General features: G+C 44.1%; 1 protein-coding gene across 1 annotated transcript; it reads right to left on the minus strand.

Moving 5' to 3' along the window:
• Window positions 1-1,126: 1,126 nt before the first annotated feature.
• LOC136538190 (exportin-2-like) lies at window positions 1,127-6,368 on the minus strand. The gene is made up of 3 exons (XM_066530173.1): window positions 4,578-6,368; window positions 2,566-3,871; window positions 1,127-1,426 (listed from the first exon to the last, which is right to left on the minus strand). Exons 1-2 carry the CDS (start codon window positions 6,209-6,211, stop codon window positions 2,566-2,568), a joined length of 2,940 nt encoding a protein of 979 aa, XP_066386270.1. The 5' UTR covers window positions 6,212-6,368; the 3' UTR covers window positions 1,127-1,426.
• Window positions 6,369-24,630: the final 18,262 nt, after the last annotated feature.

The raw sequence follows: 24,630 nt of genomic DNA on the forward strand, positions 1-24,630 counted from the left end.
GCTTCCGCTACTAAATTTGAATTTTGGGTTGTAATAAATTTATTCGTACTCCGATATATGTTGAACTACTCGTGAACTTTATATAACATGTGACATGTATGTTGAAACATGTATGATCTTAGTTTGTATGTTGGTTATGATTCGAAGTCTTTCATGACACTCGACGGACTACCAGGTTTATATAGGCTCAAGTATGACCGTGAGACCGCCCCGGTAGTTGTCATTGTACTTGTGCTCTTATAAATTAGTCGATTCTGTGACACTAACCATGTAACAAGCTTGTTTTAAGGCATGTTTAAATCCATTAACACTAAAAATTAGCAGCTAAAATTAGTACTAATGAATCCAATTATGTGCTAATAAACCTGTTAATTATTAGTCGGAGGCCTGCTAACTATTAATTCCATTAGCAGGTTTAGAATTGCTAATAGGTGCCAATAGTTCATATGTATCTTCAATTGACTATCCGACCACCTGTTAGTAGATGGATTCAAACAACCCCCTCCTATTAGCTATTAGCTACTCCCCTCATTCCAAATTATAAGACGTTTTTTACTTTTTTTAGATGCTTTGATTTTACTATGTATCTATAGATATATAGCAAAATCTATATATCTAGAAATGTCAAAACGTCTTATAATTTAGAATTAAGGGAGTAATCGTTAATATCTACTAATTTTTAGCTAGCTAACCAAGTTTTAGCAATGGTTATTTGCATCTATCGGCTAATAGGTGGTTAGATGGTGAGTTGAAGGTTTATATGAACTATTAGCACTTATTACCAACTCAAACCTACTAATGAAAATAATAGTTAATTAGCAGGTCCATTTAGATCCACTAATACTAATTTTAGCTGCAAATTTTTAGTGCTAAGAAACTGACAAGGCTATTAGCTGACGAAGCAGACGGAAGCCAAAGAGAATTATCTAATAGCTAAGCTAACTTTAACAGCTAATAGTTATCTCTAGGGATCCAAACATAATCTTATGCAGAAGCAACTGCGCGATCGTAGATTTCAAATATACACTCGCAAAATTGAACAAAGATACGTTGAATATACGGTCCCTTCGTCAATTTTGGCCATGCATCTGCAGAATAGCATTTCGCGAAGCATGGAAGGCAGGCAGGCAAAATTACAGCGTGTTCCAACAACCATTGATTCAGGACTTTCAGGTACATCATCCGACCAGTACACCATTAGACTTTCCCCAAAAAAGGAACCTCAGCCTCGAAACTAAATCCTCAGCCAAACCAAATAGACAAATCCTCCACAAAGCTAATGTTTTTTTTCCTTACATGTTTTGGCATCCGCCCATCCCACGACACAACCAACACTGCCACCAATCTTGGCAGACAACTCCAAGAGACTCATCTTTCGACAGGACCCATTAGAAAACAAGTAAATGCCTTCCAGTGCAATTGGCTCCTGAAATATAGGGAGAACAAGGGTTAGAGTCCCCAAAATTAACAAGGGCATGTGACTCTATTGTCACAAAAGACAAAATTACAAGTTTGCAGTGAATGTAGATTCTTTTCAAAAACCATTGGAATGTCAACATTTCTGAAGCAAATATGACACCTCCCACATTCCATACAAGCTATTAAAAATATTAGTATTTATAGAATGAACAAGTAACCAACAAGATAGCACATTCAGGATCACTTCAACAGAATTTTGAGGTTCTAGCTGAAAGTTTGACTTAGGACAACTCCAGAAGTTGATTTATTTGGAACAAAGATAATACTTTCAGTTTCATGAGTCATAACCACAATAATAACACTATAAGGTGAGGCGGCAGTGTGTTAACCACTTGGTATTTAGGAGTTATAACATCACCTAAGACATCTTAAAAGAAACAAATTTAGTCATTAATTGTGTCTGTAGCAAGAATAACTTTTAATGGGACAGCCATGTAGCTAAATCCTCCTCCAGACTTGAGAGTTGAGACCACTAAGTGCACACAACACCCAATTTCCAACCAAATTTCGACAGTCAAAGACTACCAAAGTACCAATCACATTATAAATTTGGAAAGATGACCTAAGAACATGCAGTTTGAATATCACCTTTGAGTTCCCAAAAAAAAAACACAAGATGTGCAACCATTGAAGTTTCTGGCTAGGAAAATGTGAATGACATTAACTGTAGTCATGAACTGCAAGCTGAGAAGAGATCCAAGAGACCTTCAATAGCCACTAGTGGTTCATATATGAACATTTTTTCAGTGTTCAAAATAATATCCAGATGTGCAAGGCTTTTCAATGATATAGTTGAAGCAACTAGATATGAAATTGTAAAAAGAACACAACAATTCATAGCAATGGCTAATCAATTGCATGTGACCATTAAGATGTTATGAACACGAAGCTGGATGCCCTAACTCACCACAGATGATAACTATGCTACTCGAATAGCCTTGCATACCATTCAGCAGTTTCTGTTGTTACTTAGTTAACAGGTATGTACACGATTTACCAAACTACAGAACAAAGTAAGTGGTAAAAGTATCAAATACATGTTCCATGTTTTAAGCTCATAAAAGAATATCATTAAAATTTGTTTACCTAGACAATGTTGGCATTGTAGGCTGCACAAAGTTGAAGAAGCACACTTTTGTTCGCTGGGTCCACATGCTGCTCAATGACAGGACCAAACCTCCCAGGAAACTGGGCAGAAAGTGTGGCCAAGGATGTGACCACAAACTGTTTTGTATCATTTACTTCTTTCAAAAGGTCATCTTCACTCTTTCCAGCATATTGAAGCCGTACAAATGAGACAGAATAACTTGATGTCTTCTGAATATCCACTGCATCAGTACCATCATTTTGCTCTTGTTGTGCCCCATCTTGATTCGTTCTGGACAACAGTGAGACAATACTGTCAAGTAATTTACCCCACGACTGGGCTGCAGCAGCATCCAACAGCACCGCAGACTCACAAAGCAACTTTGTCGAAGCAACTGCTGTCAACTTAACTTCAAGAGCACCTTTGATCAATTTGAGGTTGGGAATCCAAAATCGCTGAAGGATTTGGGTGAAAAGATTTGGCTGAATTGCATCAACGGAACTGACAAGAACACTTGATCCATATTTGACCAGCACTAGTGACATGAAAACCACAAGAGAGTTCACAAATTTCACTGCCTGTCTAGTCTGTAGCCGAGAAAACAAAGCACTCCATATCTCACTTATATATGGGTTCAGAATGTCAAAACCAACATTTTCCACTATTGTGTTCAGCATGTAGAATGCAGAATCTTCAGTGCTGCTGCGTGAGAGGAGACTACGGGATATTGCCAAGATATTTGGAAGCCTGCCCTCTTGGTTTAGCTCATTTGGAATTTTCCTAAGGAATGCTCGCAGCAAGCGAACCAAGGCAGGAACACATGGTGGTCGGTCCCAAGTGGCATTACTGAGAAGGACACCAAATAGCTGCATGTAATTCTGCGAGAGAGGTGGTCTGCTCAAATTGACGAGTTGTGCAAATATCTGAAAAGCATATGGCCAGAACTCTGAGATGTCTTCAACCAATATCCTCTGGAGCACTGGGAAGAGGCTGGCCTCAAAAGCAGGGAGTAGTGCTGGGTCCTGCTCACCAGTCCGGCCAATAACTGCTGCCAGAGCCTCAAACAAGTAGTGGTTGAAGTCAGGGTTCTTGGGGTTATTGCACACTTCCATGAGAATACCCACAAGTCGAGCAGTGATCTCATGAACAATTTGACCACCTATATTAGCAATCCCAAGCACCCGCATCAGGCACTTCATCAGGTAGGGGTTCTCGTATGAATCAGGGAAACCTAGTGCTGTGGACAGGTTCTGAATGATCTGTGGGGCAAAAGGATTGATATCAGCAGCAACATAACGTGGAGACCTGGAGTTGCAAAACAAAGCAGTTCATAGATTAGGCTAAAATGTAAGTCAGCATTTTTATTTCCTGTTTATTTGCACAATAACATAGCATGAAAGTAAAACGGCAGCACATAAACATAATACATCATCGAACAAGCTGCCTACAACCAGAATTAGTATAATTACTTTGCATGTCATGAGAATAATTAAGCACATCTTTTGTTTAGAAGTAAAATACATAGAGTAAATCAGTCAGCTTGCATTAACAATTCAGTACTGCACAGCAAACATATTCTAGCAGTAAACCAACATTAGGAGCTAGCTTGTCAATATCAGAGACTCAAAGGCATTGTTTTTGTCTACTCAACAAACTAATCCAGATTGGCAAGAGAAGAAGTAATCCAGCACTAAAGGAAATTAACTCACGTGGCACTAAGGAAGAGTCACCTGCTCCTCTGACCCTCTATTCTAGAACTGGAAAAAACACTGGCTCAAAGATCAAACAGATTCAATCATAACTGATTGAGCATTGAATAAACGATCACTATGACAGCACAAGTTCAAGGTGTAAGCCACTTATTCCTAATTCATGTACGAAACTACTGTTGATAGGTTATGTGGTTCAACTCGAATTGCATCCCCTATGGAACCACTGGTAAATAAACAGCAAGAAAAGAGGATATATATCACATGACAGCCGAAATGGGGGTTGTCGGCATTTTACGCACCTGGTCACTGTGGTCAACCCTGGTACCGGGACAGAATCCTTGATGATCAGCAGGTTCTCGATAAAAGTTGCAGCATATGAATGAACAACATTGGACTCATGTGTCAGAAACCTCACCACACTTGGTAGGAGTGCCAGTGCAGTGGCTTTGGGGATCTGATCCCTGAACTCCTTCAAGAACCTGAGCACAGTTGCCTTCAACATTGGCTCAGACTGCCAATCAGGGGCCTGGAGCTCAGGCACAATCACAGATGTAAAGAAGCTCTCCATATCAACCACGGGTGTACCACCACCTGTGGCACCAGGCTTCTGCATAAGAGCAATAACAAGGTATATTGCAGCATCCTTCTCCTTCCAGTTGTTTGCCCGATTAGCAGCATATGCAGCCAACATCTGCTGGATCTGTGCTGACACAAGTGCAGCCACCTGCTCCCGGTAGTTCGCTGCAAGGCCTCGCAGCAGCCGGCACGCTGCCCGTCTGAGTGTATCTGCATCGCTACCCTCAGAGTCACGCCTAACATATTCCACCCAATTGCCCTCAAACAACTCCTCATCCTCATCCCACAGGCGCAAATTAGGCACAACAACACTATCACATATCTGCTTCATTGCCTCAGGACTCCCAAATAAGGCATGGTGCACACTCTCGGCAACTGTAGTCAAGAACCTTATTGCAGTAACGGCAAGCTGTGCACGGGGTGGAGAAGTGGTCTGCGCCATGAGGAGCCCCCACACAGCTTCAACAAACTCCTTCAGGTACCCCCTAAACTCCTCCTCGTACTTCTCCATATAAAGCTGCAGGTTATCACAGACAGCTGCGCGGAGCGCATCCGGGGCACCATCTGCCTCGACAGGCGGTGAGTAGGATGTGGTGAGGAAAGCTCGGAACTCTGTCATCCACTGGCCCATGTTATCCTCGAAGAACTCAGGCAGGTCGATGGAGTTAAGCGAGTAGAAGATCTCGCAGCAGAGGCGAAGGCACTCAAACACGGGGCGGAGCTCGAGCGGGTTGGCCGTGGTGGCTGCGGCCTGAAGGCGGCGGGAGGCGAAGAGGAAGACCTCGAGGAGTGGGGCGGCAAAGATGTCAAGGCAGTACTTGAGGTCGAGGCGGAGGGCATTATTGTCGAATGCGTTGCGGAAGCGGGAGAAGAGCGACACGACGGCGGCGAGGAGAGAGTTAGTAGCGGCGATGTCCCCCGCGTTGACGGCAGTGCCGAAGGAGGACACGATGGACGGGAGGAGCGACTCCCACCTGGCGGGGAAATCGGAGGCCGCGGCGGCGGCGAGGGCCTCGGAGAGCTGCGCCTGGATGAGGGGCGGGGCGGTGAGGATGAGCTGGAGGAGGTGCGTCTTGATGATGGCGCAGTCGGAGGCGGGGAGGTGGTCGGCGGCGTCGGCGTCGGGTTTGGGCCACCGGCTGCGGAGCAGGTTCTTGAACTGGACGGAGGCGGCGAGGCGGGCCTGGAGGTCGTGGCGCGGAGAGGCCGCGAGGGCGAGGATCGCTAGCGCGAAGCCCGGGGAAGAGGCGGCGGAGTCGATGCTCTTCTCGGCGGCGCGGCGCGCGGCGGCGTCGGGTGAGAGCGACTGCGCCAACCAGCCCGCGAGGGTGTCGAGCGTCTCCGGCGCCACCTCCATTTAGCGCCGCCGCGGGCCGGCGATCTGGGTGGGAGAGGGAGATCGGGGTGGGTGCGGAGTAGGGTAGCGAGGTAGGGTTTTTGAAATCCTCCCTGCCCTTTGCGTTGCGGCTTGCAGAGGAAGGGGAAGGCCGGCGGAAGCGAGGCAGACAGACACAGGAAAATAGGGGCGACGCGTGAAGGAAAGGGAAAAGGGCAAGTGGTGGTTATGGGCCGAAGTATTGGGTCAATTATTCGCCGGCCTAGACTTTTTGGTTGGCAAAGTAAGGTGACTTCAGTCCGCCCCGGCCCCCTTTTTTTTAAAAAGGGAAAATTGTCTTGCGGATATTCAAAGTGATGGTTATTTGTTGGTGGATATCTTGTTTTGAGCAGTTTGTCAGAAGATATTCTGGTTTGTTGAAATTAGACCACAGGATACCGTGGCCCGGTTTCAGCCGGTTGAGGAAAGAGAAATCATTTTGGACATCTGGTGCCCCGGAGCCACAGTTGGGTCCGCGCCCCCAACCTGGTATGGTTGGACCAAGTAAGAACCTGCCATTTTTCTTAGGCCATGACCGAGCCAGCCTCACGTTGGTTCCTGTCACCGCCCCCGCCGATACTCTGCTGCTCCTCTCCGTCGTTCTCCTCACCTCTGCTGCTCCTTCCCGCTGGTACTCTGCTGCTCCTCCTCGCCGGTGGTGTTCCCCTGCTCGTCCTCCCCGTCGGAGGAGGTCCCCTGCTCCGACGAGCTCCTCGGCCTATGCACGCGAGCTCCATGGACCATGCCCAGAGTGAAGGGGTATGCTAGAGGGAGAGAAGAGCGCGGCGGCGCCATGGTCATCGGCGGCGAACCCTCACCAGCGCAACCCGATCTTGGGCTACGGAGCATGAGAGACGATGATATCAAGTACGTTGGACTCAGGAGCTCACTACGAAGCCGATGGAGGGTATCTCATCGACGGGAGTGGCACCGAGAGGGGAGGTGTCACGGAGAGGCGGATGGATGGCAGTGACGTGCTTCGGCTAGCTCGTAGCACCCCACAAAGGCCACGGATAGCGTCGAAGTGGGTCGCAGCGGGTGCGGTGTTCTTTTGCGAGGTCGAGAGCAACAACAGCGAGGCGAGCGTGGGCCTACAGTGGGAGAGCGAGAGCTCAGATCTGCGCTCGCCAATGGCGGCGGCGGTGGGAGGCGCTGCGGGATGGGAGAGGTAGAGGGAAGCAATGGGGCTGTGGGGGTATAACCCCAGGTACCCACGATAAGGGACATGAGCCGCACCATCAAAGGTGGCTCAGCCCACAAGATCAAGGCGTGCGACGTACGGCACTGGTTCAACATACACCGCAAGGCTATAAGAAGATGTGATTTATTAGATGTTGTATAATACTAAATAGAATACTTTTCTTGTAACCCTACCCCTCCATAGCATATAAGGAGGGATAGGGGTCCCCTAGTGGATATCCCCATACGGATCCTAGGCTTAGCCTAAGGCATCTGAAGACACACAATATCATACGATAGCCAATACAAACCAACAGACCACAGGAGTAGAGTATTACGTCGTGTAGACATTTTGAACCTATCTAACTCTTGTGTCTCTGTTGCCTTCTTGTTCTTGATTATGCACACCTCTGTTGATCAATCTACCTTCATGAGATAACCCTTGGAGGACTGTCGATGATATTCTGTCGATAGTTGGCGCGCCAGATAGGGGTGTATGTGCTATTTCTATGACGAACAAGATGGTGCACTTTTCAAGCTCTTCATCCTTTCCAGAGCCCGACCAGATCTTTATGGTCGGATCGATCTCTTGGGTCATCAATGCCGACAGAGACAGAGAGATCTTCAAGCCAGTGCAGATCAATTCTGCGCCGACCACACCAACACCTGCAATAGCGGATCCGATTTCGGAACCACCTCTGAGGTTGTCTTCACCAACAACTCGCCGTCGGCTGCCTCGCAACTCGAGGAAGCAGGTCGGCAATGACGATCTGATCGCATCCATCGATCAGGTCAGCCAGAAGCTCGTCGACTGCCTCTCCCTCACAGAATCGGCTCTGACCACTCTGGTTCGGCGCCGACCACCTTCCGGTTCTGATCTATCGGAAGCCAATCGGCAAACTCCAGGGGATATAGCCACCATCCATCAGGATGCCCTAAGGGACAAATTCTCCAACCAGATTAGAGACATCTATCCTCTCGCCGACCCGATCGCCGACTAGCATCATAAGGACGATGTCGTTTGGACTACTCGCTCCGACCGCCTGCCGTGTAGCAATAATGATCGCCGTAAAGAACAACCCTATGACTACTACGACCACCGCCAGGATGACAGGACAGAAAGCTCGGGGGCCGAGCAATTTCATCAACACCGACTAGATAACACCATACACCATGGACCAGGCGTTCTGTCTAAAGCTAAGTCATGCTTTATAATTTTTCTAAATATTTCATATATCTCCATGATGTTTCTCCGAGCTATTTTCTCCATGTTTGTTCTCCAAACAATTTTCTTTCATGTATACCATATTAAAGATGTGTCGACATAGAATTTTCGTCCTGTGCCGAGGACACACGCAGCAAGCCGAAAGGGTCTGCTCGATGGAGCTATAGATCTGCCTAGCTTCAGCGCAGGGATGGTCGATCTTGCGCACTCCTCCCAAGACATGCCAGTCAATTTGACCCGGTAATTGATAAGGAGAGAAAGCTTATCAACAATTAAGGGTGGACCTTGCCGGTGTTGCCAGATAGTCCCGAATGTGTGGCTCTAAGAGCCGATATGAAAGGAGATCGACTAGACAGTCAATTCTATCATATTCATGAGAATAAATCGGTTAAAACTCATTGGGTTATATAAGAAGAATCGGTTATCATTCAAGATAAATATCGTTATTTGAGCAGATATTAATCAATAACAATAAGATGTCAACAATGATTGGTTTGTACTGAGCCAACAATTACAAGCAACTGAACCCCTTTTATATAAAGAAATAATTCAACACTATTTAACCGTTTAATAAAGATAAATCTAATAAACATGTTAGATCTCATCTATCGCTATGACTAGTGGGGCATGAGGCAGAATCATGCAGGCCGTAGAAATAACAATAGACTCAATGACCCTAACTTATTACTAATATTAGTGGGGTATGAGGCAGAATTATGCAGACCGTAGAAATAACAATAGACTCAATGACCCTAACTCATTACTAATATTAGTGGGGCATGAGACAGAATCATGCCGGTCGTAATACAATAATAAGATCATAGGGCTAACACATCTTTCAACCTATCTTTACTTCAATGGTCTCATGATATGAATTGCTCGTGAAAGCACTCGATATCGGCTAAAACAGCCGATTCAGGCATAGCGCACAGTTAAAATCATGCCTTATCCGGAATAGACCTACCGAATAACGATCCCCACTCCACGGTGCTAATAGTGGGGTGTGAGACAGAATCATACAGGCCATGATAATGGGCCATGGAACAGTTTTTGCTAGCCAATAAATCTACTCAAGACGCAACATGCTTTAATCGCACGCTATGCACGATCAAGATTGATGTAAAACAGCCGATAAAACGTAACTCATCGTTTAATGTACAAATTAGATCAGTTCTAGATTAACAAACGATGGGCTAAATAGGATATAAGGCCGATCTAGATCAATCTCAATCGGACAAAGTGATATTGCTGTAATTTAGATAAATGATGAAAGCAATGAGCAATATCGGTAACTTAATGAATCTACCAAAGACTGACATTCTAAGGTAGAGCTGATAACTTGACCTTGATCTAGTTCATGCAGTGGGGGTCGACTGGATCGATGCATCCATACTTGAACTAGGAAAGAATCGATAACTAACTTATACCAGAGTCGAAGTGGAGGTCGACCAGATCGATGCAGCCGTACGAACAGAGGTATAAGCCATGACAGTACTTACAACAAGCAGTCGAGGACGACCGGATCGATGCAGTCGTACTTGCTGAAGAACTCGCTGAGATCTACTCTACTCCTACTCCTAAGGAGAGGTCGGAGCCGAAAAACTAAATGACTTGTATATTAGATTGATTGTTGTTCTTTACAATAGCCGGGGTTTGGTATTTATACCCGGAGTCTAAACATGAATCCTACTCGAGCATGATTCGTTATAATTTTCTGGCATAAAAGAAAACATTTCTAATTTAAGATAACTTGGACCCTAATCTTTTCCCTTTTGTAGAGTCCATCGTGTTTCGTCCTGGCGCCGATTGTAGCCTTTGTCATTATCTGCCAACGCTGCCTAAAGAAAGTCGATTCTGGTGCTGCATTCGAATCAGCTAATTCTGATCTGCATGCAATTGCTTCCTTGATAACATGATCTTAGGAGCTTTTAAGTCTCTGCGAGACTCCTTCCAAATTTTTGTGTAAACACATACCCCCCAATTTTGGGATAAAAGTAATTTTATTCTAAAATTATCATGTCTGTATCCCTGATTCGTCTGCAGTCATGGGCAGAGAAACTTGATCTGGGGTCTACTGTTTGTCGCCATCCGCAGCTCATGAGCCTATGCCTCAAAACTTTTACAAGAGCGTCACTGCTTCACGGGCACTTGGATTCATCTTTCCGGGCTGGCTATAAAATGTTTATCCAACCCTGGTGAGAGCAACTCAACAATCCAACCATGTTTTTCTTCCATCTGCTCCCTCGAGTGTTTCTAGCTCCGCTGGACCCTCCATGGTCCATTCTTTTACTATGAAGATCTTGAGTGGTTAAAAGAATCCTTGTGCATAGGGTGATTGTGTCGCTCATTCTAGCATCTTGTCGAGCAAGAGGATCAGCTACTACAGCTAGAAGAAGTCTTGTGATATCACCTATGTCTTCTCACCATGCTTGTAGAGTTGTTCTAATGTTTGCAAGGGCTAAAATGTGTAGACACCTTCCCCTTGATTATTCCACCAAATGCCCACCGGGAAAGCTATAGGCTTCTTTCCCACAGTTTCCTAGCCATCGAGAATCAGCTGGGCATCTGTTGGGTGGCCTTTCCCCTTTTCCTAGCACAATTCTATCAATGGGCCAATGTGACTCGGTTCACGATGACCTTCAACCTTGTGGGGATCCGAACTCCCTTCAATCTAAAGAAGTCTTGGTAGGTCGGTCTCTGGTCAATGTAAATTCTTCATATCCGCCCCACGATATTTTGTAATTTGAGGAAGTAATAAGTCTGAATTTGTTATTTCTTCATTATCTGTCCCCTAAATTTCCAGAGTGTCGATCCATTTCCATTCCTGATTTTAGTTTTACAACCCCGGCGAAGTCTATCTTCTTGCCTTCCTGTGCTATATATACAGGCCATGGCTCTGGATCAAAAAATCACCTGCATCCTTAGTATAGTTTTTGCTTTTTTCGTAGGCTTGAGATCATGGAGAACAACAATAGATCTGCTGAGGAGGCTCTTGATGGATCTACATCATCACGCCAGCGCATCCATCATCAAGAGGGTGCACCTCATGATGCTCCTATCATTTTAGAGCAGAGGGCTGACTCTACTCAGCCTTTGGGGTCATCCTCAGCACCAATCTATCGCCAGCTTCCCCACTATCTGAGGAGGCTAAGAGATAGCGATGACTTGATCACTTCCATTGACTGGACCGGCAAGAAACTTGTCGACTGCCTCGCTATTACGGAGTTGGCTCTGGCCATAGTTCAGGGCCGATCACCCCCTAAGGGTAACCTGGTGCAGGAGAGGCTAGCCAAGGCTAAAGCCAGAATCACTGGTAAGGCATTTACCATAATTTTCTATTTCTTCTTAACTTTTGCCTCCAATACCCTGATCACCTCTTCCTTAAATCATTTAGATCTATCAGCTCAGCTGGAAAGCCTCCATTTAGCTACGGACCATGCGGCGAGATTCGTCAATGCCAAGGGTGTCATTTTAGTAGTTCGCTAGTATGACATCCCAAACCGCGTCAGAGAAGTTGCACTTCATGGTGTTCGTCATGGCGCTGGCTGCTGCACAAGTTCACTCCGGCCACGATCTTTGGCTTCTTCCCCGTGGAGCTCTAGCCACTGGATACCCTAGAGATTATGAGCGCCTGGTCGAGGATTTCTCTGACGCCGCCAACTCTGTAGTCTTGACCTCCTAGGCCGATGATATAGTGAACAAGTGTTTTTTGGTCTATAGCTTGTAATAAGTGACATCAAGCAAACAATTCCATCATCTCCAATGATTTTTCTTTTACTTCATGCACCACTTTGTCTGTGTTTGCCTCACTCCTGCGAGCGACATGTATCATATTGGCTTTTACCCTTCAAGATTTATCTTCGCACTAGAAGCGATACCTTTCTGGTATCGATTATTAGAACTAACAACTGAGCAAATTGGCTGTCAAGTATTACTCCAAACGTTAGGGTAATATTCCTTTAAATATTCCTCATTCGATTGCTCTACCGAATTTGTCTTCTCCTCTCAGTGTTTCCAAAAATGTAAATATTACTAGGAGCACAATGTTTGATCCGATAAGGTTTCTCCCTAGTTAGGTGACCATTTGCTGGATTTACTGCCTTTTGACCCGATCGACAATTTCACTTTCAAGACCAAGTCTCCTTTAGGGAATTGCTTAATCGCAACCTTTTATATTTTACAACCCTTGGTTTATTGGCTTCAATGTTTTTCATGAGCATGTAGCCAAAGTTAACTCAAGTCTTTTAAGTTATTCATCACAAGATTCTGATAGACTTCGACTAATAAATCACTCTGCAACATAACACACCTTGATCCAGTTTGAACTTCCTAAGGAAAGACTGCATCATGTCTATGCACAAGTTCATAAGGCGATCAACTCCTTTACTCTTGGTCATCAAGGGTAATCTATTCCCAGCCTTCTCCATAGTTTTGTCTCCCTTTTCCATTTTTGAAGATCAGGTCCTTTGTTCCGGCTGAAGAACCGATTTTGAAAATAGCCGATTCCAAACTCTTGGTTTTAATTCTATCTAGGTCTAAAAACACGACCTTTATTAAGAGAGCCCTTTGATCTTCCATCCTTAGTCATCTGGCGCCGCATTCTCTTCAACATTGGTGAAGTGGCGTTTCGCCTTCTATTAATTGCGGTTGCCTTTTGCGCGTCCCGAGGCATCCTCCTCTTTGCTTCATGTCTTCAAATATTAGCCGAGGGCTTCGGCCTCAAACACATCTCTATTCGCAACTGTTCCTTCACTCTCTTCTACCTACCAAAACCCTGCAACAGTTTTCTTTCTTTCGTCCATAGATCCAATCATTCCTCATGGTCGGCGAAGATAATCGAGGTAAGCGCGTGGCAGAGGAGATTCCGGCAGAAGACATGCCGATGAACCAGCGTCTCTGACGTATGAGGTGAGATTGCCAACCTCTGTTCATGATGGTGACTTGTTCTGACTCACCTATAGGTTCGTTGTGAATGACAGCCATCATCCTTTCCCTACGACCGGCAAATCCACTGATGCTGCATCTTCTGTGCTGGCTTTATCATCGGGTTCTTCCAACTCATATGACGGTGATGATGCCTGGTGCTCCTTTTGGGAATGGAGGGCGGCCGAGGACTGCTATTCCAAGGTGATTCGGAATAATAGCCATCTTGAGATTCATCTAGGGGTCTTGCAAGCGTTCCTTAATGCAGCTGAGGAGGAGGCCAGTGCCGTTCGAGCGTGGCTAGCTGAGTCTGATACCACGGTAGCAGGTAAGATGGGTTTCATGAACGTTTCTATTCTAGTTTCCATTGCCTTTGTCTTGATATTCTTCTACGATCACCAGCTCAAATGGTGCAATTGGAGTCTCTCCAATTGGCAGCAAACGTGGCCGCGGACGCCGTCAATGCTAGGGGTTCCCTCATTGACGCTCGTCTCTAAGACATCTTGGCCCGTGTCTAGGAGATTGCCCTTCACGGCATTCGTCACGGCGCGTTGGTGGTGCTAACTGTAGCATAGGTCCAAACTGGGCATGATCTCCATGCCATGGAGGTTGGCTTCCCGATTGGCGATGGCCCTAAGGGACATGAAGATTTGATAGAAGATTTCACCACAGCGGTGGAGGCCATCATGGACATCACACCCGCTCAGGATGTGGTGAACAAAGTCTTCGACTAGATTGTACTTAGGGGAACCAATGAATAAAGACTTCTCTTTCATGAATGTGCCTCAGTGCAATGCCCTTGTGTATGATTGTTTTTGCTTTTTGTTTTTGCTCTATAGGCGATACATATCATATCGGCTTTCATTGTCTTTGAAGATTTTCATTTTTTTGAACTAGAGGCGATATCCTCCTGGTACCGACTATTAGAGCCGAGAGCGAATCGGCTATCAAGTGTTAATCAAATGTTAGGATAACACCCTGCAAAACTTTTCATATCAAAGGTCAAATGATTAATCAACCTAGGCCAAGCGTCTGATTAAGCTAAACATAACTTCTTTAAGAAATCCATTAACTCTGAATCGCGCTTACACTTTGACTCAGCATTCACATACATCGGCCTAAATCCATCTCCAAGACTCAATGCTTATTTTTCCTTTAATCCAATGGCCGACGTGAAGCCATGACTTTTCTACTAAAACAAACTCTCAGAGCTGATCGCTTGCATCGGCTGTTGGCTTTCATTGTTGATCTTAATGAAGCCTTCTTCTTATGACTTGTCAGAAAAACATTCGAAGTCTCCTAGTTCCTAAAAGACTGGATCGGCTATTGTGATGCTTACGAACTCATCAGCACGAACCAGCTCGACATCATCTCCATGCCATTGAATCAAACATTGATGCATAATCGATGGTATACAGTAGTTCACATGAATCCAATCACGACCGAGGAGCAAACTGTATGACCCTTTTCCATCGATGACGAAGAATGTTGTGAGCAGAGTCTTGCTTCCGATTGTTAGTTCGACATTTATTGCCCCCTGGGTCTTAGCCATATTACCTTCGAAGTCTTTAAGCATCATGTCAGTCTCCATTAGATCTTCTGGTCCTTTGCCAAGTTTATGAAAAGTAGTGTAAGGCATAAGATTGATAGAAGCACCTCCGTCCACCAACATCTTGTTCATTGGCTTCCTATCAACAAGACCTTCCATATATAAAGCTTTTAAGTGTCGATGTTTGACTGGTTTGTCAAATGTTGCTTGCTGTATAACCGTTAACTTGGCAACTATCTCCTCATACTCCGATTCATTAAAATCCGAATAAACTACTTGATCTGTCGGAACTCTAAATTCTAATGACAACAGAAAAGCCATTTGGATATTAGCCAATGGTTGCTTTCTATCGGCTATCTGCTTGGTACGCCATACTTGAGGTTTACCGGATGCCTGAGCCTGTTCCATCCCTTTATTCCTTAGGCACTGCACCCTTCTCTTTTGGCTTCTTGTTAAACCTCCTAGACACCATTGGCTCTCCTGCCAAATATATTTTTTTCATTGTCTTTCTCTTCATGATCAGCCCAGTCTTGGTCAACAACTCTCTTTCTAAGCCGATCATGAACACTTTTATTTTTTAAGCACCAATCCATGTTATTATGATGATATGCATCTTGAGCATGGATAGACCAGCGGTTGGTTTAAGACTGCATATGCTCCCGATATTGATTTCTATATTCTGGATAATCATGTCTGGTAGGCAACTTCAAACCTTCATTCCAGCAATGTCTGAAGAAAGGACAATTCCAATGTAATTTGGCTTGTTTCCTTTCATACCTCTCTTCTTTCAGTTGATGCTGGTACGCTTGATCCTTTAACCAACCCTGATAATCCTTTTCTTTCTGCCACTACCACTTATTCAATAGAATCTGAGATGTAACCCGTGGCTTTGTTGTCTCTGCTTTTGACATCTCCCCTAGCTTGTATTGGCTCTTTTGCTCTGCATGACATCTTCTAATCTCTCTATACTCGTCAGCCAATATTTACATCTTGGGATCGACTGTTCCAGCTTCTTTTTATTTGGTTGATGTTAGGACCTTAGTTTTTCCTTTGAATAGCCCAGCATCAATCATGTTTAGATCTCCTAGGAAAGGATTATCGTCAACTTTTATTTTTCGAGGCGCATCAAATTTGAGCCTCCCCTGCTGAATAGCCCTCTGTATATGCTGTCGAAAAATTCTGCATTCGTTGGTGGAATGAGAAGTAGCATTATGGAATTTGCAGAACTTCTTATTCTTTAATTGATCAGGGGGCAATACGACATGACCATCGGGCAACTTGATCTGCCCTTTGTCAAGTAAGAAATCGAAGAGCTTGTCTAATTTGGTGACATCAAAGTCATAGCTCTTCTCAACTCCTTTTCCCCAAGGATTTGGCACCATTATTGTCTTCTTGCCCTAATTCCATTCAACTACAGCAACCTCTTCTTCTTCATCTTCATAGTCGTCATTGACTGAGTATGGATCATAAGCTTCGGCTACTATGGTACTCTTCTGAAACTGGGTATCTCTGCGCATACTCTAGAATTGGCTATTAAGCGCTGCTACTCGTTGAGCCAATTGACCCAAGTTGTCAAATTCTTGTCCCAACAACTTTTCTTTCCACATTGGCAATATTCCTTGAACAACTAAAGCAGCTAGTTGATCATCGGCCAAGTTTAAGGAGAAGCACAAGTTCCTGGTTTCTCAAAACCTCTAAAGAAATTCAGTGTCCGATTCATTAGTCTTCTGTCTTATAGTTGTCAGATCAGTAATCTTCTTTTCTCCAGTCCTAGTGTAAAAATATGTATGAAACTTCTTTTCTAGGTCAGCCCAATTAATAATAGAATTGACTAGCAATGATGAAAACTAAGTGAAGGCTATCTCTGATAAGGACAAGGAGAAGAAACAAACTCGATGGGCATCCTCAGCTGATGCTTTGCCCAATTGTGTAAGATACTGACTAACATGTTCTATCATGCTTGTACTGTCTTGGCCAGTAAACTTAGCAAACTCTAGGAGCCTATAATTTGTGGGAAGAGCGACCAAATAATACCATTCTGGATATGGGCGTTTGTACGAAAAGGCCATCCCCTTTGGCTTCAGACCGAACTGATTCTTCATCATCTCGGTCACCCTTAGCAATTTTTCATCAGCTTGTGAATTTGGATTTCTTTGCACCTGCCGACCCATCTGTGGATTGAAATCCCATGTGCCTTGGTACCCTAGATTTGGCATCATGTGAAAGGTGTTATAATCTGTGCCATAGTGATACCCTTGTGGAATCTCAATCTGCTGGGCCCTTTGCTGGCTTGCTGCTTGAAGTCTCTGATTGTAGACATAAGGATCTATATCTCTACAGATTCTTTGAATTGATGGTGCTATTTTTTGAGCCGACGACGATATTTGGCCTGATGTGTAAAAATTGATCACCTGGTTCTGACTTTGCCCCGTGAGCTGTTGTACATGCTATACTTACGGTCCAGGATTGTACTGTATTTGATTCGTAGTAGTTTCTTGAGCCTGTTTAGATGAACCCTGAACTATCTAGACATCACCATTACCAGCTAGTGTTGCTTCTTGATGGCTGGTACTGACTTGATTAGCCCCTTAGTTCAACGGATATGAAATGTTGTAATAAGCCAGTCCACCTTGACCAACTGGAAATCCATGAATCGCCTCTCTCATAGCGTTGTGGAATATGTCCACGAAAGCTTTGTTATGGCTTGATATGGCATCACGAACAGATTTGTCTACAACTTCCTTAAAAAAACGCCTGTCTTCATCTTCAGTTGTATCTATCTGTCAGTGTAACAGAACTCTTGGTAGTGGAAATTTCTGAACAATTATGTTATCACGTGTTTTGGTGTAGGATAATAAACATTTATTCTGAAACTCTTTTGTAGCTTTGCTGATGATACACTTATCCCCATCAGGTAGATCTTCATAATGTAGCATAAGGATGTTGTTATTATTATGAACCGCCATAATGATTGTGGGGTCCCACCGGGCATGCTAGAAACGTGTGTCGACATAGAATTTTTGTCCTGTGCTGAGGACACATGCAGCAAGCCAGAAGGGTCTGCTCGATGGAGATGTAGATCCGCCTAGCTTCAGCACAGGGATGGTTGATCCTGCGCACTCCTCCCGAGACATGCCAGTCAATTTGACCCTGTAATTGATAAGGAGAGAAAGCTTATCAGTAATTAAGGGCGAAACTTACCAGTGTTGCTAGACAGTCCCAAATGTGTGGCTCTGAGAGCCGATATGAAAGGAGATTGATTAGACAGTCGATTCCAGCATATTCATGAGAATAAATCGGTTAAAGCTCATTGGGTTGTATAAAAAGAATCGGTTATCATTCAAGATAAATATCGTTATTTGAGCAGATATTAATCAATGGTAATAAGATGTCAATAATGATTATTTTATGCTGAGCCAATGATTACAAGCAACCGAACCCCTTTAATATAAAGAAACAATTCAACACCATTTAACCATTTAATAAAGATAAATCTAATAAACATGTTAGATCTCATCTATCGCTATGACTAGTGGGGCATGAGGTAGAATCATGTAGACCGTAGAAATAATAATAGACTCAACGACCCTAACTTATTACTAATATCAGTGGGGCATGAGGCAGAATCATGCAGGCTGTAATATAATAATATGATCATGGGGCTAACACATCTTTCAACCTATCTTTACTTCAACAGTCTCATGATGCGAACTGCTCATGAAAGCACTCGATATCGGCTAAAACAACCGATCCAGGCATAGCACACAATTAAAATCGTGCCTTATCCGGAATAGACCTACCGAATAACGATCCTCACTCTACGGCGCTAACAGTGGGGTGTGAGGCAGAATCACACAGGCCATGATAACGGGTCATGGAACGGTTTTTGCTAGCCACTAAATCTACTCAAGACGCAACATGCTTTAACCGCACGCTATGCGCGATCAAGATTGATGTAAAATAGCTGATAAAACATAACTCATCGTTTAATGTACATATTAGATCAGTTCTATATTAACAAACGACAGGCTAAATAGGATATAAGGCCAATCTAGATCAATCCCAATCGGGCAGAGTGATATTGCTATAATTTAGATAAATAATGAAAGCAATAAGCAATATCGATAACTTAATAAATCTACCAAAGACTTCTATTCTAAGGTAGAGCCGATAACTTGACCTTGATCTAGTTTATGCAGTGGGGGTCGACCGGATCGATGCAGCCATACTTGAACTAGGCAAGAATCGATAACTAACTTATACCAGAGTCGTAGTAGAGGTCGATCGGATCGATGCATCCGTACGAGCAGAGGTATAAGCCATGACGATACTTACAACAAGCAGTGGAGGTCAACCGGATCGATGCGGCCATACTTGCTGAAGAAGTCATCGAGATCTACTCTACTCCTACTTCTAAGGGGTGGCTAGAGCCGAAAAAGTAAATGGCTTGTATATTGGATTGATTGTTGTTCTTTACAATAGCCGATGTTTGGTATTTATACCCGAAGTCTAAACATGAATCCTACTCGAGCATGATTCGTTACAATTTTTGGTATAAAAGAAAACATTCCTAATTTAAGATAACTTGGACCCTAATCTTTTTCCTTTTATAGAGTCCATCATGTTTCGTCCTGGCGCCGATCGTAGCCTTTGTCATTATCTGCCAGCGCTACCTGAAGAAAGCCGATTCTGGTGTTGCATTCGAATCAGCTAATTCCGATCTACATGCAATTGCTTCCTTGATGACATGATCTTAGGAGCTTTTAAGTCTCTGTGAGATTCCTTCCAAATTTTGGTGTAAATAAGATGACATATAACTAAGCCTAAGACAAATCCTCGAACAGTCATGTTGATGCTCGGATGTTCCTAGAGATGACTCTGTCTCTAGCTTCTCCCTACATGTGCACGAGCGCCTGTCCTCTACGTTAGGGGTGGTCGGCAGCGCCTACTTAGCGACGCCCTACTCTCCCTACATGCACACGGCCCTACTCTTCCGCGTTATGGTTAACAGGGTAGCTAGGGCTGGAGACTCAGCTACACACAAACTGGTTGGACGGTTTATATTAAATATAAACACATCTTCAGAATAACACTAAGTGTTCACACTAACTGATCGGCGAGCTGCATACGCTATTTCATCACCAATGCTGATCTTTCTCCGGAGTTCATATATTTATTTTTACATTATGTACTACTCATTCTACATATTTATTACAGGATCATCGTTCGGGTGGTCGCACCACCTGGTCTTCGAACTCCTCCGCCGATCAACTGGTTGGACCGCTAGGTTCATGGACTTCATCACTGGCCAGTTGGTCGGACTATTCGGCGTTCAGCTCTACCCGACGCTCACTTCACTGCCGATAAGTTGGTTGGGTCGCTCGATGCTTGATTCTTCATCAACCAATTGGTTGGATAGTTCATCGCTTCATCGTCAGCTACGCTAGGGACTCCTCGATGTTCGGATTCTTTGTGCAAGCGTCACCAGCTAAGCTGGGGACTCTTCGGTGTTTGGATTGTTCATCGCATGGGCTTCATCGTCAGCTACGCTAGGGGCTTGTCAGCTATGCTGGGGACTCTTTGGTGTTCGGATTCTTCGTGCAAGCGTCGCCAGCTAAGTTGGGGACTACCTTGGTGGTCGAATCTTGCTATGTCTTATCGGTGTGCTATCAAGTTGCTCCATGCTGTTCGAATCAGGGTGCTGTTCTTAGGCAACATGTCTAGAGGCTTGATATATGCATGTCAGATGACGTCGGCAAGCTTTCAGACTTCTTTTCTTTGACCCTGCTACAAGATTCATTCTTCATCTTTCAGCAAGCTCGGGGACTAAGTGGCTACACTTCACGTGGCGGTGAATGTAGTGCTTATTTCTTGATTTACCCTCTTTATTGACGGAGTCTAAGTAGCTACACTTATCCTAAGGGGAAGAATTTTCAAATTTTATCTTGAGCCCATTACATCCTTCTGGCAAGTCTTACTTGGCTAAGTCCGAGGTCTCCTAACCAGTTAACCTGGTCGGCATTGACTTTCACCGCCCAGGTCACCAGTTAAATTGGTCGTCTTTGATTTTCACCGCCCAGGTCACCAATTAAACTGGTCGGTTTCGACTTCTACTTCTCGGATCACCAGTTAAACTGGTCGGCTTCAAGTCAGACTGGTCGGACTTGTTCAAGACGGCGCTGCTCAAAGGATACAAGGCGCTCGGGGAATAGCTGTGGAGGGTAAAACCCTAGGTACCCACGGCAAGGGACATGGGCCGCACCATCAGAGGTGGCCTAGCCCACAAGATCAAGGCGTGCGGCGCACGGCACTGGTCGGCGTGCACCGCAAGGCTACAAGAAGATGTGATTTATTAGATGTTATGTAATACCAAATAGAATACTTTCCTTGTAATCCTACCCCTCCAGAGCATATAAGGAGGGACAGGGGTCCCCTAGTGGACATCCCCATACAGATCTTAGGCTTAGCCTAAGGCATCTGAAGACACGCAATATCATACGATAGCCAATACAAACCAACAGACCACAGGAGTAGGGTATTACATTGTGTAGATGGCCCAAACCTATCTAACTCTTATGTCTCTGTTGCCTTCTTGTTCTTGATTATGCGCACCTCTGTCGATCAATCTACCTTCATGGGATACCTCTCGGAGGATTGCCAATGATATTCCGTCGATAGTGGCAGTGGCGGTGTGCTTGCACGGGGCCGGGACTTCCTTTGAATAGGTTAGAGAGGGGGAGGAATGAGTGGTGGGGGAGCTCGGTCATATGCCGCCATGATGGCTGTGATACAGAACCGCATGGAGAGCGTGTCACGGTGGACTGGGGAGGAGCAGACGAGGTGGAGCAGGGAAGGGGAGGGGCGCGGTCCTCGCGGCAGGCTCGGTCGCGCGGAGCAGCCTGGTTGCGCGGGGGCTGGTGATGGCGGAGGTTAGGGACGACTGGAGGTGGGAGATTGTCCTAATGGGTGGGGACCACGTGTCAGAGAGAGGGAGGCGCGGCGCAAGTCGACTGCGGCTGGGTCTGGACCGCCGGGCGAGCGCGGGAGAGGAGTGGGCCGGCCGGATTCGGCCCAGGGAGCGAGAGAGGTTTTCTTTTCTTATGGGGTCCAACTAGACCAGGTTGGGGGCGGACCCAAGTGTGGCTCAGGGGCACCGGATGTCCCAAACTAAATTTTCTCTCTCCTCAACCGGCTAAAACCGGGCCGCGATGTCCTGTGGCCTAATTTCAACAAACCAGAGTGTGTTCTGGCAAATTGCTCAAAACGAAGTGTCCGTCAGCAAACGACCAACAATATAGACGTCCGGCAGACAATTTCCTTTTTTTTTATGATGCCAACTTGCCTAGAACAATTCATCAATCGACTTCGACTGCAGGAAGATGTTAAAACAAGGATCTAGGGTAGATTTCGGTCAAAAAAAAAGGAAAATGTTAAAATACGCCCAACAGGTCAGCATGAGGTCAGAGGATATAGCAACGGCCTGTAGTTTGATGCGTGATTTTTCTTGTCATAAGCCAAAACAGGTGCAAGAATCTATTTAAGAAATACATGAAACTTGTTTCTGTAACCATTAGCCGTCAAAATTGCTTCAAAGATCCTTAAACGCTGCAATATTTAAGATTGTCGTCGCATCAAATTCACTTTTAACATCACAATATCATTGTCATGCAAAAGATTTACGAGCCATGATTTTAGCTGTTATTTTGATCTGTTATTAAAATTTATCAACCTTTCACATTTGACTTGCCAAATCTATGGCGAATTTCTTTACTTAACTTCTGTTTGCTAAATCTTTGATATAGTAAATTTTAGTTGCAAACCAAGTAGACCCATAATTTTGAAAGAGAATAACGTGCTTCGGCACCTCTCTTATAGAATCCGGCTAGTCCAATTCCTTTGGCAATGCCAATGACGCCGGATTACAGGGCGTATATAATAAAGTAACGTTATCATCCATCAACATGGCATGGATTGTTGGATTGGATGATGCACGCCACGTAATTGGCTGATGCGTAAACCTTCCGGAACATCAACCACGTCTCACGTCTGTAATGCGACACTGTGCAGTTAACTATGATTATAGTGTATTCCGTCTCAAGGGAAAAGTATGATTAGTGTATTCGTTTGTTAGGCTCGGCTTGCCCGACAGCGAGGCGCAGTGCTTCATGACACGAGCAGATCATCGTGTTCAAGTAATCAAGTACGTAGGCAGTCAATGGCAATTCGTCCTGCACTAGTTGACACTAAGGAAAGGCAAGGATAGGCCCAGCAACACCAACACGATCCTTTTGGATTGACGGACAGGTAATTACTTTATTTTTACAGCTTAAATACTATATATATTACAGTTCTCCTATATTTAAAATATCTAAATTTTAAGATAGTTTAAGACAACACTCTTGTATAACTAACTGTAAAAGTAAATTATTATTACTTATGATTTATTGTTTGTCATTGTATCATAACACACCAATATTTTTTCTTTGACTATATAAATAATTGTAAATTGTTAATTGTCTTTGTGCCAAGATGGATCAGATTTGGTCGGGTTTGTAATTTTATCTAACGAGTTTTTTTTTATTCTCAAAACCGAAATCGCATATTATGCTTACATAAATTACGACAAACTAAAGCTACAATTTTAGTATAAAACGTATACAATAACATTTTTGGTGGGATTCTTCAATTCTTTTTTTCGCCTCTACTGCAAGATAAGCAAAGACAAGCATGACCTTGAATCCATTTATTCGAACCTGCTTTAACCTCTCTTTTTTTCATTCCATACATAAGTTGGGGTAAACAAAAAGATGGACGAGGTTAGTGCTACTGGGGAAAAAATCCTCGACGTAATTGCATTTATATTATTTAACTAGGTAGCGTGTTCGTGCGTTGCTACAGGATAGCAAACATTTTATACTAAAAACATATGGATCGCACGATAAGATAATAATACTATAAAAATTAAATATCAATGTTAAAGTGACATTTAATCTAAAAAAATAAAGTGTATGAAATTAACACAAGTCACGGAGAGTGCGGCGTCGCAGGCTCACCAACTCTACTTTATAGATCGTTTCCGTGATGTGGCTAAGATAATGTTTTATATTGGTTGGAAGAAATCTCCAATATCCATTTCTTTCGTGCGCCAATAATTACCAATATTGAATATCCAGACTCGGATATAGATAGATCTAAACCCTCTAAACAGATTTGGTCTCAGATACGGTCGAAAAATATCCGTACCGTTTTTACCCCTACTCATAATAATGCATAAATAAATGGATTACAAATTACATCCACCAAGGTTCATATGCAATAGACAAATTACATCCGCAAGGTCCATGGCTCCAACAAGTTAAAAAATAATAATAAAAAATCCAAAATTGAAAATTGAATTGTCTTAAGAAGTAAAACAAACTAAAGCAGTTTTGCTGAGCCGTTAGTGGTCGTGCTTGTCTGAAATTAAACTACATGCTGATCAACAGTATTGGACGAAATGGTCTATTTAAATAGCCACACGATACA

The sequence above is a fragment of the Miscanthus floridulus genome, chromosome 2 (genome assembly GCF_019320115.1).
Source record: "Miscanthus floridulus cultivar M001 chromosome 2, ASM1932011v1, whole genome shotgun sequence".
Classification (NCBI taxonomy): Eukaryota; Viridiplantae; Streptophyta; class Magnoliopsida; order Poales; family Poaceae; genus Miscanthus; species Miscanthus floridulus.